Source organism: Melozone crissalis, unplaced genomic scaffold (assembly GCF_028551555.1).
Source record: "Melozone crissalis strain CALT ecotype California unplaced genomic scaffold, PUWL_Pcris_2 ptg000007l_1, whole genome shotgun sequence".
Classification (NCBI taxonomy): Eukaryota; Metazoa; Chordata; class Aves; order Passeriformes; family Passerellidae; genus Melozone; species Melozone crissalis.
Genome location: NW_026535785.1, coordinates 3,657,944 through 3,676,081, shown reverse-complemented (window position 1 = coordinate 3,676,081; position 18,138 = coordinate 3,657,944). Strand labels below are relative to the sequence as shown.

Here is an 18,138-nt window from a genome sequence, read left to right as displayed (position 1 = left end):
CACAACTCTTGCACTTGAAGTGTGACCTGGTTCCCTCAAACCTGAAGAGTTTAACAAGGAGAGGGTTCTCTTGCTCTATTCCTGCCAGCCAAGAATGGCTTGTATGTGATATACAGGCAGCTAAATTTCACCTTGAAACCTGAATTCTAAGGCAGTTGAGAAAGATCAGGAATGGAGAGAGAGAATGGAGCCAAGGCCTGCTCACTATTAAAAACAGGAATGTCCTGAGTGTTCACTGTGTGGGGACACTGCTGTCAAGGAGGGTCACTAAGTGAAGGAGGGAACCACGAACCATGATTTATTGAGAAAGTTTGTTTTATTGGTTTATAAATCACACCTACCTCGTAATTAAAAAAGCTCTTTATCAACTTAAAACATTACCAGAGCCAACATATAAATACATATTTAGAGACTCCTCACTTGATTCCCAAGTAACAGTCTGCCTTGTTCTCTCCTCTCTGAACACCTCCTTATTGCTCATTACATTTTAGCAGCCAAACATGCAAATCTAACATAACATACCTGCTGTACTGAGACCCTGATTTTTCAACATTACTGCAAGGCTCTTCCACCCTCCAGCAAAGCAAAGATTCTGTGAGTTTTAGCTTTAAACAGGAAATACCAGGACGTTTTACAGGAGATTTTTCTGAGGGTTCAAAAGACATAGATATTGTAGAAATAAACTGTAAATTGCAGTTTTGATAATATATTTTACATATATTTTACCCCAAATTTACCTTTATTCCGGGTACTTTGGTTGTGAACAATCTCCAGCAGCATTTTGACAGAGAAGTGCAGCTCCTTTCAAACACAGCTGATATAATAAACTACCAACAGAATAATGTTGGCTCAGGTATTTTTTTAGTCACCCCTGGGCTGTACCTGATGAAGAAGATTTTACTCTCCATTAATACACACCACAGGTGATTCAAGCAGGTGGAGCACACCTTGCGAGCAAGACCTGCTAACCCAGGCAACCCTGATTGAAATAAGACAGTGCAGGTGAGCACAGCTCTTTGCGGTCAGCACCACGCACTGTGATGATGATGATGATGATGATGATGATGATGATGATGATGATGTGCCCCTAGAGCTTGCTGTTCTGCTGGAACTGGGCCACCAAAGCCAGCACCTGCTCGGAGGCCCTGACCTGCTTGGAGGCCAGGTAGAGGGCGCTGTTGGCGGCTGTCTCCTCCAGGAAATACCTGTAGTTGACCATCATGCCACAGGAGGCGCCGATGCCCCTGGGGCTGCTGTCCCCCATCCAGTTGATCCTCCAGAGCACCGAGCCGTTCTGCAGGTGGAAATTGGCCACGGGGTTGAGGGCATAGCCCCTGTGCTTCTCCCCATACAGGTACCAGGCACAGAGCCTCATCAGGGGGGAGTGCAGCACCTGGGTCAGCTTCTCTGACCTCACCCACTCGTTGGTGTTCAGCAGTTTCTTCAGTGTGTTACTGGTGGGGTCTCCTGTGAGCTCGGAGATTTCCTGCCACTCAGATTCTGTAAAAAGTTCATTCCTTCCCTGCTCTTTTGTCTGGGAGGAGAGGAGACCAACGAGCCATTTTGTGAATCCTGGGATAGGGGAAAGCGTGGAAAAAGCTTCTATCTGAGGAAGTTCTTTCTGGAGGAAAAAAGAGAACAAATCGTGAGTTTGGTCGTGATTGACACAGAGAAGTTCGAGTCAAAGGGCAGCTGATGGCCTTGGCCTTTTGGCAAGTGAAAACCAGGGACTGCTACACATGGACACAAAAAAATGGGAAAAATTCCCCCTGGCAGTAACAGGTGAGTGATGAGAAGGCACTGGGAGCACACAGAAAATTTTAACTCTGCCTGAATCCATTCCTCACACACCATCTCATAAAAGCACTTTTGCAGTACTTAACACCACTGGGTTCTGCTGTTATCCTTTCACAGGCAGAAATAAACATAAAATCACAGGCCATAAAGAAGTGATTCTGAAGAGAGTATTTTTTTAATAGACATGCAATTTTGGAAAACCATTTAAATACTATTTAATTTTCATAAATAACTTATTTTTTAATATCAAGGGCAGTTTATTATTTTAATCTATTATAAAATTAAGAGGTATTATATTTAGATTTTTATGGAAAGAAGTATTTTCTGAAGTTTTGAAATATGTTCTTTATAAAGGCTAGCTACCTTTAATGATATTCCCTAAACCAGCAAGAAATACAAAGCGTGTGAATATTTTTTTTACTGCAAATATAACACTTGTTTTAACCATATAAAATTTCTTCTCTACTCCTGCTAATTTCGGATTAAACCTTGCTAACTATGAAATCATGTAAATCAAAACATACATAAGGAAACCTGTGTTAGCTTTGGGGCTCACCAGTGAGAAGAATAAAGTCACTGTCACTTGGAATGAACCCAGAATGGATCAGACAACTCGCTGGAGGAATGGGAAGCCAAGGAACAGAGGGAAGACAGAGGTGAGCTGAAACCACCCCAGTGTTGCTTTAATTACTGTTCCAACAGAAGAAAAGGTAAGAACCAAGGCATTCATCAACATTACAGAAGCATCTTAACGTCGGCAGAAAATGGTCTTTAAATGACTACAAATGGCGCTTTTCTACCTCGAGGATTACCGAGGTGCCCATTAAAAAGCCATCAGGGCTCAGCTGGTGCTGCCAGGCTGTGAGAGCTGCACAGCTGCCACCTGCAGCCTGCCCGGGAGGCTGCAGCGTCCGGGATCCAGCTCTGGGTCCCCAAAACCTCCTCCCTTGCCACAGCAGCGTCCCGAACCTGGCCCTGCTGTCCTGTGCCTTCAGTGCTGTGACACACAGCCAGCCCTGAGGCTTGGGGACACGGCTGGGTCAGTGACACACAGCCAGCCCTGCAGGGTCACTGTGACACACAGCCAGCCCTGAGGCTTGGGGACACGGCTGGGTCACTGTGACACACAGCCAGCCCTGCAGGGTCACTGTGACACACAGCCAGCCTTGGGACACAGCTGGGTCACTGTGACACACAGCCAGCCCTGAGGCCTGGGGACACGGCTGGGTCACTGTGACACACAGCCAGCCCTGCAGGGTCACTGTGACACACAGCCAGCCCTGGGGCCTTGGGACACAGCTGGGTCACTGTGACACACAGCCAGCCCTGCAGGGTCACTGTGACACACAGCCAGCCCTGGGGCCTTGGGACACAGCTGGGTCACTGTGACACACAGCCAGCCCTGCAGGGTCACTGTGACACACAGCCAGCCCTGAGGCCTGGGGACACGGCTGGGTCACCGTGACACACAGCCAGCCCTGCAGGGTCACTGTGACACACAGCCAGCCTTGGGACACAGCTGGGTCACTGTGACACACAGCCAGCCCTGCAGGGTCACTGTGACACACAGCCAGCCCTGGGGCCTTGGGACGCAGCTGGGTCACTGTGACACACAGCCAGCCCTGCAGGGTCACCGTGACACACAGCCAGCCCTGAGGCCTTGGGACACGGCTGGGTCACTGTGACACACAGCCAGCCCTGCAGGGTCACTGTGACACACAGCCAGCCCTGAGGCCTGGGGACACAGCTGGGTCACTGTGACACACAGCCAGCCCTGAGGCTTTGGGACACAGCTGGGTCACTGTGACACACAGCCAGCCCTGCAGGGTCACCGTGACACACAGCCAGCCCTGAGGCCTGGGGACACTTCCCTGCCCTGAAGCTCGGTGTTAGACATGGCAGCCTCAGAATTCTTCTGGGACCAGGAAGGGACAAGAAAAGCAGATCAAGTTACACCTTATCAAAGGAATGCCTCATTTCATCTCCTTAGAGAAGCAGATAGAGAAAACCACGCAAATTATTTCCTAAAAACACTCATTTCTGTATCTTTTTGAACAAAACAGCATTTTTGTAATCAGAGCTCCCAGGAGATCCTGACTGGGTCATGCTCACAAATGCTGCAACTGCCACACTCAGGTAGTGAATTTCTAGTAAAGAAAGAGAAACTTTTTTCAGGTTTCCACTGAAAGACATGATGATATTTTATTTTTAAGAGCAACTCCAAAGCTGATGTCCTTAACACCATCTGTGAAATCCAACCATCAGGTTTCCTTGCATGTGCATTTTATAAAATTTAAGAAGTTCCTTTACAGCCATCTCTCCCACTGAGCAGAGCTGCCAGGGCTCTCACTCAGGAGCTGAGCACCCTGATCCTTCCATGGGTACCAACCCCAATCTCATCATCCTGCAGAGCCCCAGGGCACCTGTGCACCACCCACCATGACAAAAGGGACACATGACAAAAGGGACAATTCATTATTTCCTTCCCTCTCTGTGTGCTAATAACACAAAGTTATTAGCACAATTCTGCAAAGTTCCTAATGAAACAGTGACAGGGATTCCTGGGGCATTGCCTGCTCCTTGTTCATCTCCCCTTCAGGAGTCACCTGCTCACCCAGACACCCCAAACACTCCACAGTTTGGTAGCTGTTACTCTGCTAAAAACACCAAATGGGAAATTGTGGGTTTTTACTTCTCAGGACAGAAAAGACATGGGGAAGTGACCCCATTTTGAAGTGTCAGCACCAACTACTACATATCTGATAAAAGCTTTATTCAGAAGCTTATCTGAGGCATCCATTTCTCGTGGAAAAATAAATAAATGCACTGGAGTGGGAATGTTTATGTTTTGCTAAATTGATGTGCTGGTTTCTAAGGCTATTGGTGGAGATCCATTAAGGTTTACTTGTCTGTCAGAAACCCACACATCATTAAGAAACAGCTGCTAGTTTTGGTTCAGGGTAGATTTCTGTGTCTGATTGTTGCTTTTTGTTGTTGTTTTCTTTTTCCTTTCCTTGCAGAAGAGCACAGATTTCCCCCATTATCCCTATCTCATCTGAAACTGTCTTGCACTCTGAAAGCTGCAGTCCAAGGTCACATTTTTCATCAATGAAATCAAAGCCTGTTTTGGAAATTATGATCTCCCCAGGTCACCTAGATCAAATTAAGGTAGCAATTATCAACAGCCCAAGCAGAAAGCTAAAATCTGCCACCAATTGTTGAGCATTCTATTGAGTCACACAGCAGCTATCAGTTTTCTCCCTCAAATGCCACAGGCTATAAAATCCTAAGCAGTTTTCTCAAAGGCTTCAGCACAGTTATCTGTGTCTGTCATCTGCTGACTGAATTGCCACCATGTACCTTCTGCAGAGCCACAGACTGCTCAGAGTGCCATAAACACATTGGGAATTAAATGTCTGGCTAATGAGAAATCCATCCACCTCCTCGTTCACCAGCACCTATGAGCTTGCTAGAAATGATCTGCCTGCACTCCATTTGGGCTTTGTTTGCTTTTTTGTAGTTGTCTGAAATAGTTTCAAAATCCAATTCATTTCTGGGAACAACACAAGCTTCAGTTTCAGAAATACAAGAGATCATTTTTGCTGCCTGCTCCCTGCTTTATATACATTAATATAAACAAGAGACTGCACAGAATGCCTGCACAGCCTATTCCCAGATTTGTACAGGGACAACTGGGATCAAAGTGGTATCAGTGGCCTAATGAATTCATCCTAAAATAATCCCAACAGGATATGCTCAGAAACAACTGCAGCCTGCACATAAACCCCTTCTATATTATCTGTGTGGCAAACTTTTGTCGAGAAACTGCCAAAAACTGAATAATCTGCTCCTGAAGCAGCACAGTTTCTCCCAGGATGCTCCTTGTAGGTGACACTTGGACCTTGTAGGTCCAATTCTGATCTCCAGAATATCCCCCCCACTCTTTACCCAATTATACAGAACAATTCCTGGGGCAAATGCCAAATCTTAATGTCCAGGTGAAGGTTAAGGATTCCAACTGCAAATTGTGCACACAGGGAAAATGAGGACCCCATTTTGTGCCTCAACTTCATCCATCCTCCACCTGCTTAAATTAGTGAGACCCAAAAGCAGCAGCCACTCATTTGTACACAGTGCCTCAAACTAACAGTGGGGGTGTGAAATCCTCACCAGTTTTCCCAACAATCCCAGTAAAAACCCATTTTCAAGGAATGTTTTCAGGAGGGAATCAGTGCTTGGCATCCTTTGAAGGTGACAAGTGCTGCCCCACACATGCTCATGTTTAGTGGGGCATGACCAGTTCAGGCAAATTAGCAAGATTTCTAAAAAATTAAATTCTATTTTAATTGTGTATTAATGAGATATTAAGGACTATGGTAGTAACTGGATTTACAGCCATTATTTCCTAGTTTAGATCAAGGTTTCAGTAGAGTTTTTTGAAATCCTGTCAGATGAAGGCTTTGATGCAGAGGGGTTCTCAGCACACTCCTAATTTTGTCCATATCTTTTCCTGACCTAATGATGCACATTCATGACAGGCCCAATTTGGAGTTTTCCTCATGAAGAATGACAGCTGGGATTTCAGTCTGGAGGTTACAGGGACACTTACAAGTAGAAGTGTCAGAGCAGGTTACACTAAGGTAGAAGTCAGGTAAAGGATTTTTACTGGAGGATAAAAGAAGTTTTAAGAGCTTGCAGCACCTTGGGACAACACAACTGAAACAGAATTGTGCAGATCAAACAGATATCCACAAAAGTTAGCTCAAATGACAAGTTACAAAAGTGTCTCAATCATCAATTTAAATAAAATGAAAAACAAAATCTTCAACCCTTTCAAATGGTCTCCTCTTCCCAATGCATTTTATTACCAGTTAAATTAGAGTGAGTCTCAGCTTCTGTAACCTGGAACACTTGGTGATTTAGCAGCACTTGAAAAACAGATTTGTTTATTGCAAAGCCATGCAAAGGTGATATAAAACATCCTCCTCCTATCACAGACCTCACCCATCTATTTTTACACAGGCTGCTGGACACTGGTTTAATGAGATGCAATTTTTGACTCAGGACTTTTTTGCTGAGGCTGGATTGTCACAGCTGCTGTCACCAAGTCCACTCAGCACTCCTGTGCACCATTTGTCCCTCCTGTAATTCTGCTCCCAAGAATTATGTCCAACCTGAACAGAGACAACCTTGGCAAGTCCTTTGCTGCACCTGAGCAGAGAGAAAGAGAGCACATGTGTGCAATTAATCCACTGAAAAGGACTTCCAGAATTTTGGGAGCCAGGCAAAACAGGCTGCCAAGAGTATTTACTCACTGCATGCCCTGCCTTTGGCCTGGACAGCCCTGACTTTGTAGAAATTCCACAGTGGAAGTGTTTTGAAGCTGAAATGCAGAGGGTCTCTCTCCTCTGAGGGGTGAGGTCCCATGGGATGGGAGGCACAATGTTTGCAGCTGAAGCTGAATGAGGAGGCCTTGTGGAAGAGCATCAAACCATTGTGGGAACAACAGGAAAATTATTTAGGGTCACTTCACAGATGTAAAATGTGCAGTGGGAAATGGTTCTTACACCGTTTGAGACAAACTAATGGACAACACTGGAGTGAAGGTGGAGAAAGTATGGAGGAGTGTGAAGAACAGGAGAGAGAAAAATATGAACATCAAACATGAAGAAAAAACTATTAGAGAGCCACATCCCCAGTGGATAAATATTGCTGGATTATCCTTTCTATCTTCTTTAGCCCTAGAGTGGCTCCTTTAGAGTGTGCACCTTTAATGTGTGCACACTCAAACACCTCAGTCCCTGTCCAGTTTGTCACACGACAATTTCCTACCAGAACGTTTTTCACAACACCTTTAAGCACTGTAGGGAATTTGGGTAGGGAGGAAGATCTCCACCTTTGGCATTGCATGGAAAGCACTCAAGTTTTCAATTTATTTAAGATTGAGGGATTAATTTTATGCTTAAAATGTATTTAAAGGCATCCCAGCAAAAGGTTTCCCTTGATGAACACTGAAGAGGGGCTGGGTTTCAAACACTGAAATGTAAAAACTTTGCCATAAGTAGAAATACAAACCGCACTCTTCTGTTGGACACACTGAATTTTAAAACCTGCATTAGGTTATCTAAGCATGATGAGTTTGTTTGCCTTTGGAACTCAAAATTTTGCTGGTGTTGCAAGCAATTAGTGATGGACAGATACAATGTCAATAGGGTTATTTTATGAGAGCAACTCAATTATCCAGACATTATTTTTCAGATGTGAAAGCAGATAACTGCATGAATTTATTCCAATTTCCCCTCAGTCAAGATCAGACAGATGGCATGGCCTAATTATACCTGGACTACTGCATTTTCAACAATTAATCTAAAAAACATTCCAAAAGCAAGATGCAACAAAATTCAACCAAAATAGCCATTAAAAAAATAAATTAAAAAATCCCCAAAACTTCAGGGCAGCTATGATTCAGCAATTAAATAATCTATCACTTTCTGGCAGTAGAAGTTTGGAGCATCCAATTTTAAGATGTTTTTGTAAGTAGAACTGAAGCTCTAAATCACAGACAGTTTTCCAGACATGGTTACTAATCCAGATGTGAAACAATGAATATAAACACAAGCAGTGATCATTACTTTTAAGTGGTAGATTTGTCAGCAATTTAAGTAGCAAAGACTATTAAATAAAATCATGTGCTCAGTGCAGGAATGTGACTGCCTCTCTCACATCACTCTGTACATGAATTTTCATTCCTTTCTCCAGTTGCTTGGAAGGCTCTCCAAGTACTAAAGCTATTAACAATAATCCCTCAGCCTGCAGTGATGTTATCTAAATTAACAGAACTGACTGGCAGAGAGTAAAAGATTCTTTAGACCTTTAAGACATTTTCTTTACTATATTGCAAGACATACCAGGGCAAAGAAATCTCTCTCCTTTTCATTTTTCTCACTAGATGTATTCAGGGCATGGCTGCACACTGCATAAATAACCAGTGGCAATTCAATATAACAAACAAAGCAATGAATTAATTAATAAATAGGAAGTGTTTCTGTTCCTGGAGCAGCTGTAAGATTTTGGAAAAGGCACTGTCAGATACTTTGAAGAGAGAATATCTTGATCAGGCTCTTACCTGTCAACTGAGAGGCAACTGGATTGTATCAGAGCAGAACAGAGCTCTGTCACCAACAGAAATGTTCTCACTTAACTTCAGGAACCACACAAGGAATTCACACTGACCATGTCAGCTGTGGAACAGGATCTACACCTGGCAGACATCAAGCAAGAGCAGGAAATGCCCTTCCAGAAAATGCCCTTCAGGAAATGCTGTTCCAGAAATGCTGTTCCAGCTCTCCACACCTCCAAAGGCTGCTCAGGGAGGAAGTTCCAAGTGCAAGGGAAGCCCCAGCAGCTCCTGGGCTGAGCAGTGACATGAATTGGGAACTAAACCATGCTGGGCAAGCAGACCCTGAGCCCCCCTGGCACACCCACCTGCAGCTCCTTGACAACTCTTTTGATGAGGTGAGTGCCAAGTTCCACCCCCTGCAGGCCCTGCTGAGTCAAACTGATGGAGTAGAAAATTGCTGTTGTGATTTTGTCTGGATCTTCTGTCTCTGGAGGTGGCACTTCTTTCACTATGGCCTGGGAAAATCAGGATTAAAAATAAAAAATGTTAATAATGGTTATTATCAGCATTATGGGGAGGTTTTCTTTTTAACTTTTAAAGGCATTAACACTTTTCCCCACTGTTTTATTCATTAACAATGAAAATCTGATAAAAAACTAGGAGAGCTGCTTATTCATTAGTAAGTGCAGAGAAAAACTGTAATATGGTTTAAAGTTTTCAGAAGTAATTGCAACCACTTTGAAATTTTAGTCTCATTCTCTCTATATATTTCTTATCTTTTCTTATTCTTCTTGCTCTTGAGCAAACCCTCAAAATTTCAATTTAAATAATACACAAGACAGACAAAATATCTCTGTACATTTTATGAGCTAATTTTCTCATCTCTTAAAAGATGAAATAAAAGCAAATATTTCCAAATTATAGGGAATTGTGGATTTTTAAACAAGCACACTGCAATTTGAGCACTTTGCTGTGCACTAAATGCCTCAGGGGCTGTACCTGGATGCTGCTGGAGATGTCACTGGTGAGTGCCACGTGCAGGACAATCAGGGGCTCTCCTGGGATGGCACAGTGAGAGAAGAAGTAGCACCTCCTGTAGGCCCCAACTCGCCTCTTCATATCAACCCAGTTCCTCACAGGGTGCACAGCTTCAGAACTCAGGGAGGGAATTTAAAAATAAAATTACTATTATCATTAATTCATTACGATTGTTATTATCATCATCATTATTATCATCATTATAGTTATTATAATTGTTATTGTTATTATTATTTCATTTTAAATAGAGGTCAGCTGCCCCACAAGCTCAGTGCTTTTCCCTCTGATGTCAGTAACAAAATTTTCCAATCAAAAAACAAGAATCAGGCTGTGAATAATGCAAAATTGTCAGCAAGTTCTGCCAGAATGGATTGGAAAGGAATATTGCACACCCACTCACTGGTGTGTTTGCCAAATTACCTCAAAGAGTAATTGAATATTACTAATTATTTTTATTTGGAATATTCACCTTGTATGAGTTCTCTTTGTCTCATCAACACTCAACATACTTTCAGAACATCCTAGAGATTAGGTTTTTTTTAAGATTTTATATAATAAGGTGGCCCACCATATAATGTAGTAATTTTCAACTTCTTCACAACTTTGACTATTTGACAAAAATTCAGAAATCAATGTTGTAGGTTCAGAAATCAATGTTACACATTCAGAAATCAATGTTGTAGGTTCAGAAATCAGTGTTACAGATTCAGAAATCAATGTTAAAGATTCAGAAATCAATGTTGTAGGTTCAGAAATCAATGTTGAAGGTTCACAAATCAATGTTACACATTCAGAAATCAATGCTGTAGGTTCAGAAATCAGTGTTATAGATTCAGAAATCAATGTTACAGATTCAGAAATCAATGTTGTTTGTTCAGAAATCAATGTTACAGATTCACAAATCAATGTTGTAAGTTCAGAAATCAATGTTACACATTCAAAAATCAATGTTGTAGAGCACCCTGTATAAAAACCAAGGTGCTCTCTTCACATGTAGTTTACAGGTGATCCTGTGGACCTCACCAGCCAAAACCACTGCCCAAAACCACCACCCAAAAACCACTCTGGGAATGTGGGAAGAGAAACTGAGGAAGTTGGAAGGAAAGACAGCATTCTACCAGTGCAGGGTGAGAGCTACAGGATCAAATCATGGCACAAATGATCCCTTTACTCTTTACTTCAATCTGTTTTTAAATTGGGGTCTCAGCACATTAGTGAAAATATTTCATAATTATACTTTGCCTTCACTCAGAAAAGCAGAGTCTTGAAAACAGGGGATCTCTGCAGTCCCAAACATTCCATCACCTCCTCATCAAGGAGCCTTTAGCACTTACTCACTAATTTTCTGGAGCACTTCACAGGGTGACTGCCATGTGACCCGCTCCAGGTTGAGGAATCCTGTGCAGAACCACTCTGAGAGCATGTTCTTGAGAACTCCATTCATTTCCTGCACCAGAACAAAAATGGGATGAGCTGAGAGCATGTTCTTGAGAACTCCATTCATTTCCTGCACCAGAACAGAGAGGGGGTGAGCTCAGAGCATGTTCTTGAGAACTCCATTCATTTCCTGCACCAGAACAAAGAAGGAATGAGCTGCTGAATGAGAAAGGTGGAACATGGACATGTGAGTGAAGATAACCCTGATTGGATCCAACTAGAACCCAGGGAGCTTAAAGGAAACTTATGGATCTGCTTTAGAAGATTAACCACAAAATAGTCCAGGACTGAACCAGGAAAATCCTTCTAGGGATTGTCTCTAGGGGAAGCAGGGACGGGGAAGATCAGGAAAAATATTGTGGACAAAAAGCAGACAATGGGTAGAAGGTTTTGAGCAGATTTGCAGTCTCACAGTAGCTCAGATTTCAATACCATGGAAATATCTTTCAACAGGATGCAGACAGAATTTTTCTTCTCTACAAACATGAAAATATTTGAGCCAGACAAATAAAACCCAGGAGCATAAGACAATAGAACTGGAGGATCAAACCAGCTTTGGAGCAGTATGGGATGAAACCCAAGTGCAATGTCAAAGCCTTTCACTGTAACAGTGATTCACTGTAATAGTGATTTTTATATTCCCTACCAGTTTCCTGCTGCCTGTGTCATTAAAGATTTCCTGTCTAAATTTATTTGAATTTAACAAGTATTCTTGAACTCAGCAGAGTATGAATATCCCCTAAAAGAGATTCCAGAGCTTGTTCTGCTTTCTTCCATTTGCCTTGTACACAAGACACAGTGTGACACCAACTTACCAGCAACCTGATCAGAAACCTGGGCTTACCTGGAGCTAACTTAATAACCATTTCCTTCAAAACAAAAACTCCTCATCTTCCATTCAAACTTTTATTAAATAGCTACTGCTGCACATAGAAGAGATAAAAATTAAGCTCCAATGTATTTAGCTTGCTACATTAAAGAAAAACAACTGGAAAAATATATAAATCTAATCAGAAAAACTAAAAAAGTTTTCCTAAATTGTGATGTAGTCTCAGGACTGTCATAAAAAGCAGAAATTTCCTGTTAAAATGTAAGTTGCAGAGGCACTTGTCTAAAGACAAACATCAAAGCAGGTTTCTGCTGGCCAAAGTAACTGCTACAAGTATTCCAAGACTGAATAAAAGGATAGGTTTATTCATTAACACATTAGAAAAAAAAATTCAAACCCAGAAGAAACAGCCATTCAATTCTCTCCTCCGTGAAATTTTTTTTCAATGCCTTTTTTCTAAACAAATGTATTCTGATTGGTTTGTTTATTCTGACTCTAAGGTACCTCCCTTGTGAATCCTTCTCTCTGCACAGCTCTGAAGTTTTTAGATAATAACCATAAATCACTTTGGTCAGATATCCCACGGTGTAGTGGAAGTCTCCAGGCACTCCAGGACTGTTTGGTTTGTTTTCTTTTGTAGGGACACACTGTAAACCAGAAAAATGAGCTGGAATTGTGAGATCTGGGGGCAAAGGAGCAGATTCCTCAGGCTCTCGTGCCACCCATGTGCATTTTGAGCAGCAGTTCAGCTGCAGTGCAGCAGCAGAGCAGGATGGCAGCACTCCTGCTGGCAGCATTCCCACTCTGCTCTGCAGCTCCTGCAGTCACCAGGCCCAGGAGGAGCTCAGGACACTCATCCTGAGGGAAATGAACAGTGGGAAGCACTGGAGCCAGGAGCTCTGCTCCTCTGAGGGCTCAGCAAGGGATGCCAATGGCTGTTTCCATTCCAGAGCTGCTGCAGGGGCAGCTGGACAAAGCAAGGCAGCTGTAAGCAAAGGAGAAGCACAAGTGCTCTCAGCAATGATTTGGGAGAAAAGAAATATTGTTGATATTGTTGGGGAATTCTAAGTCTAACAACATGTCAGTTGTGAATAATGAAGTTTGATACAACAACAGGGCACTGAGCAGGAACTTGAATGGCTCCAGTGGGTGGGATCTGACACCAGCAGAGTCCAACCCCAGCTGGGCCTGGAGCACAGGACGCAGGGGTGGATTCAGACTGAAAGGGAGCAGGTTTGGATGGGATGTTAGGGATAAATTGCTCCCTCAGAGGGTGGGTGTGGTGGTGCTCACAGGGGTCCCAGGATGAGGGAAGAGATGAAGATCTGACTCCATGTTTAGAAGGCTGATTTATTATTTTATGATATATATTATATTAAAGCTATACTAAAAGAATAGAAGAAAGGATTTCATCAGAAGGCTTGAAAGGAAAATAATAAAATAATAAAATCTTGTGACTGACCAGAGAGTCTGACACAGCTCACTGTGATTGGCCATTAATTAGAAACAACTCCATGAGACCAATCCCAGATGCACCTGTTGCATCCCACAGCAGCAGATAATCAATGTTTATATTTCATTTCTGAGGCCTCTCAGCTTCTCAGGAGGAAAAAACCTAATGAAAGGATTTTCCATAAAATCAGTGACAGGGAGGCCCTGGCAGGGGTTCCCCAGAGAGGCTGTGGGCTCCCAGCCCTGGGGTGCCCCAGGCCAGGCTGGACAGGGCTTGGAGCACCCTGGCACAGTGGGAGGTGGCCCTGCCCAGGACAGGGTGGCACTGGATGGGCTTTGAGGTCCCTTCCAACCCAAACCCTTCCAGGATTCTGTGCTGACAAAACTTTCACATCAAAGTTTCCACCACCCAAAACTGTGCTTAACTCAGGTCATCTAAACAAAATTCTGATTTGTGTTTAATATCTCAGTGCACAGGGCATCTCCAAAAAGCTTCACTCCAACAAAGCCAGGCTCAAGTTTGGGTCTCTTAATTTGCAGATTTAGTGGCAGCTTCTCTTATTTTGGAAATTTAGTGGTATGTAAATTCTTATTTTTATTTCAGATGCCTTTTTAGCCATAAAAATTACATCTGCAACACTTCATTAAAAAGAAAAGCAAACACATTCATTATTCAGCAGCCCAGTCTTAAATTTGAGCAATAAGACACACTCAGATTAGTATTTCAAATTACCAGCTACACTTCAATTCCTGCTAGCCAAGTCTAATAAATTGTGGTTATTTTTTTTCCTTGTTCCATGTTCTTGCTTTGAGACAGCAAATTACAACCTTTTAAATCTTCACATCAAGTACCTATTTCTTGGGCAGCAAATGACAAAACTCTTATGAAAACGTCCAATTAATTATATTTTATTGAGAAGAAATACTTCTCTGATGAAGGAACTATTTCACTTTCCCTCTCAAGCAACTAAATAAAATACCCATCACAAGAGTTGAGTTTTCACATATTTTTGGAAAGTTTGAAGTTTTTAATTTGCTTTATTTAATTTGAGACTTACAGATGTACTCTGATATTGCCAAATATTTGAAGGTGTCTGTGCTGGGGGGTTTGTTTGGTTTGTTTTGGGTGGGGTTTCAGGGATTTTTTTTCTGTTGTGTTTTTTTTTTTTTTTTATTTTTTCCCCCACAAATTACCTTCATAGAGAATATCCCTGGTGAGATACTGGAAGAAAATCCCCCCCAGCAAAACAGGATTCAGTAGTGACACCAATTAAAGGGGACTGACTTCTGCTTTTTTATTGCTAATAGTAATTACTGCAGTGATAATGGCACTGCTGAAAACTCTCCTGGCTCTTGTGGTTTATATTACTGGACATCTTAAAATTAAAATAATTATTTCTTTTTTTTCCCCCATTTCTGCTCATTTGGACAATGAGTAAATTGTGCTCAAGCACTTTCAAGTGACTTAATCACTTAAAGATGATATTTTACTGCAATCTGTTGAACAAACACAAAATAGAAATCATTCATCCCCCAATATCTGAGCAGCCTGAGCTGCTTTTATGCTGATAGTGCTGAGAAAATAGAAAAATATTTCATATTTACCACACAGCAATGGGTAATCCCAGTTTTAATAGGTCTTTCAAATTACAAAGTAAAAACTAAGGATTGACTGAGAAATATTTTAGACATTTTGAACAAAACCAAAATCCCAGGAGGCCACACAATGCATTCTGTAATTCTCCACCAGCATCAAGAAAATCCATTTAATTTTATTCCCACATTTCCTTGTCAGTGCAGACACAAATATACAGAGGTTATAAAACTCTTGTTGCACATTTGTCTTTATGTTGGAATTGAAATCAGCTCTGCACTAATGAAAAGGCTGCACAGGACTTTTGATAGGCAAACACCAAACACTTTTTTATGGACAAACTTTTAACAATGATGGTGCTTCTTTATTTTCCCAGTAGATCAACACAAGGCCAAGATTACAAATACACTCCAACCACTGCTTAATTATGGAAGGAGCTTTATAGATAAATCAATTTGACAAAATTGCTCTCTTTTTCATTATCTTTTGCCAGCAACTTGAACTTTTCACTGACTTTTTCTAAATCCTATGGAAAGATGAAGACTATTTTAAAAGCAATTGTTGGATGATTTGCCACCTGAGATCATAATGTTGTCAACTTTTCACCCGAGTCGATTTTCAAGGGCTGAAATAAGCAAAGTGAAGTAAGCAAGCAAAATGTAACAAATCTCAAGAGGAAAATGCTGGCACAGGAAAAGTAAAATGTTGCAGGTGAGAGGGTTCTGAAGCGAAAGAGGAAGAACACCCACGAACAGATTTGCAGCAAATTTCACTCTGTGGATTGCAAAAGCTCGTCAGAAATTCAACTGTTTATAAGGACAGTAGAAAATCAGTGTCCTGTGGTGAAAAGAAGGAACAGAACACATGAAAAGAACATAAGAGAGGACAAAAACTGAAACAGCAACATGAAAAATAACCAAGCCCAGCTCTGCTGTAAATTAACTTTTAAAACAATGCTTTGGGTGCCAGCACTTCCCAGTGCCACTCTATTGCTTCATAGCAGGGGCCAGCTCCTTCCTGAGTGTCAGCACAGGCAGCTCCCACTGCTGTCACAGCCTGGGGACAGTCACTTTGTCCCTCCAGAGAGCCACGGAATCATTTCTGCTGGAAAACTCCATCGAGTGCAGCCTGTCACCATCAGCACCCTGCCAACCACACCATGGCACTGAGTGCCATCAGCAGCGGCTTCTTGAACATCTCCAATGATGGGGACTGCACCACCCCTCTGGTCTGTTCCAATGTTTTATCAGTCTTTAAAGAAGAAATTCTTATTTATGTCTAAGCTGAGCCTGCCTGGCCCAGCCTGAGGCCGTTCCCTCTCCTCCTGTCCCTGTTCCCTGGGAGCACGGCCTGATCCCACTGTCCCCTCCTGTCAGGAATTGTGCAGAGCCACAAGGTCCCTCTGAGCCTCCTTTTCTCCAGCTGAGCCCCTTCCCAGCTCCCTCCGGCCTCTATCTAGACCCTTCCCATCCCCTGAACCCACTCCAGCACTCCAATGTCCTTCCTAAACCTACCTCAGTGTCCTCCCCTGAACTCACTCCAATGTCCATCCTGCACCCACTCCAATGTCCTTCACTGAATCCACTCCAATGTCCTTCCTGCACCCACTCCAATGTCCTTCACTGAACCCACTCTAATGTCCATCCTGCACCCACTCCAATGTCCTTCACTGAACCCACTCCAATGTCCATCCTGCACCCACTCCAATGTCCTTCACTGAACCCACTCCAATGTCCATCCTGCACCCACTCCAATGTCCTTCACTGAACCCACTCCAATGTCCATCCTGCACCCACTCCAATGTCCTTCACTGAACCCACTCCAATGTCCTTCCTGAACCCACTCTAGCAATGTCCATCCTGCATCCACTCCATTGTCCTTCACTGAACCCACTCCAGTGTCCTTCCTAAACCAACTCCAGCAATGTCCTTCCCTGAACCCACTCCAGGAATGTCCTCCCTGCACCCACTCCAATGTCCTTCCTAAACCCACCCTAATGTCTTCCCCTGAAACCACCCCAATATCCTTCCTAAACTCACTCCAATGTCCTTCTGTGCACCCACCCCAATGTCCTTCCTGAACTGAGGGACCCATAAACCCCCAAACAGTGACCTGGCTTCCCGGCACTGCCTCCCAGCCCAAAGCAGCAGCACGAGCAGACAGCCCTGAACCACATCCCCCAAATTCCCTCGGAGCCACCCAGCCCAGCCCATCCCTCACCTTGACGTGGGGCCCATCCACGGCCTTGCTCGCCAGCCCCTCCATCAGGTCGGCCCTGAGCTCCACGAGGAAGCGCAGACCGCCCTCCAGACGGCCCAGCTGCTGGAAGAGCCCTCGGTACTGGGGGTTCAGGTAGTAGCGGAGCCGGTCCTCGGCCTGCAGCAGCGCCCCGGGCTCCCTGCGCTGCTCGCGGGCCTGCAGCACCTTGGCGGCGGCCTCGGCCACCCGCCCGTGCTCCACGCCGAAGTCGCGGGCCAGGCGGGTCAGGAGCTCGGCGCGGGGTGGCCCGGGCTGCAGTGCGCGGTAGAAGCGCACAAACTCCGCGCCGCGCAGCTCGGCGGGCGGCGGCGCCTTCTCCTTGGTCTCGTAGGGCGGCAGCGGCGGCACCGAGCGGCGCAGCAGCTCCTCCATGGCCGGGGGAGCGCCCGACGAGAGACGCCGCGGGCCCCGCGCGGCCCAGAGCAGCGGCCACAGCCGCCTCATCCCGCACACCGCCGCAGGCCGCGGCACCGCCCGCCCGCCGCTCCGCGCGCGCTGATTGGCTGAGCCCGCAGAGTGACAGCGCGCACAGCCAATGGGAAGTGAGAAAAGAGTGGCGGGGCTGGGGGTGTGTGAGGGGTGTGTCGGCCGCCATGTTGAGTGTGGCGATCT

The 18,138-nt window shown here is 44.1% G+C and overlaps 1 protein-coding gene across 1 annotated transcript; it reads right to left on the bottom strand.

Moving 5' to 3' along the window:
- Positions 1–985: 985 nt before the first annotated feature.
- On the bottom strand, positions 986–17,913 carry MLYCD (malonyl-CoA decarboxylase). The gene is made up of 5 exons (XM_054269525.1): positions 17,488–17,913; positions 11,290–11,402; positions 9,917–10,073; positions 9,283–9,432; positions 986–1,621 (listed from the first exon to the last, which is right to left on the bottom strand). The coding sequence occupies exons 1-5, from the start codon at positions 17,896–17,898 to the stop codon at positions 1,088–1,090; spliced, it is 1,365 nt and encodes a 454-aa protein (XP_054125500.1). The 5' UTR covers positions 17,899–17,913; the 3' UTR covers positions 986–1,087.
- Between the last annotated feature and the right edge of the window lie 225 nt (positions 17,914–18,138).

Bases quoted from the DNA above. Each gene is read 5' to 3' on its own strand.
- MLYCD (XM_054269525.1), bottom strand. From the start codon at position 17,898: ATGGAGGAGCTGCTGCGCCGCTCGGTGCCGCCGCTGCCGCCCTACGAG. The intron at 10,074-11,289 runs GTAAGTGCTAAA...TCCCTCCCTGAG, and splicing joins GTGCTCCAGAAAATTAGTGA to TTCTGAAGCTGTGCACCCTG. The intron at 1,622-9,282 runs GTGGGTGTGCCA...TTTTTCCTCCAG, and splicing joins GAGTTGTCAAGGAGCTGCAG to AAAGAACTTCCTCAGATAGA.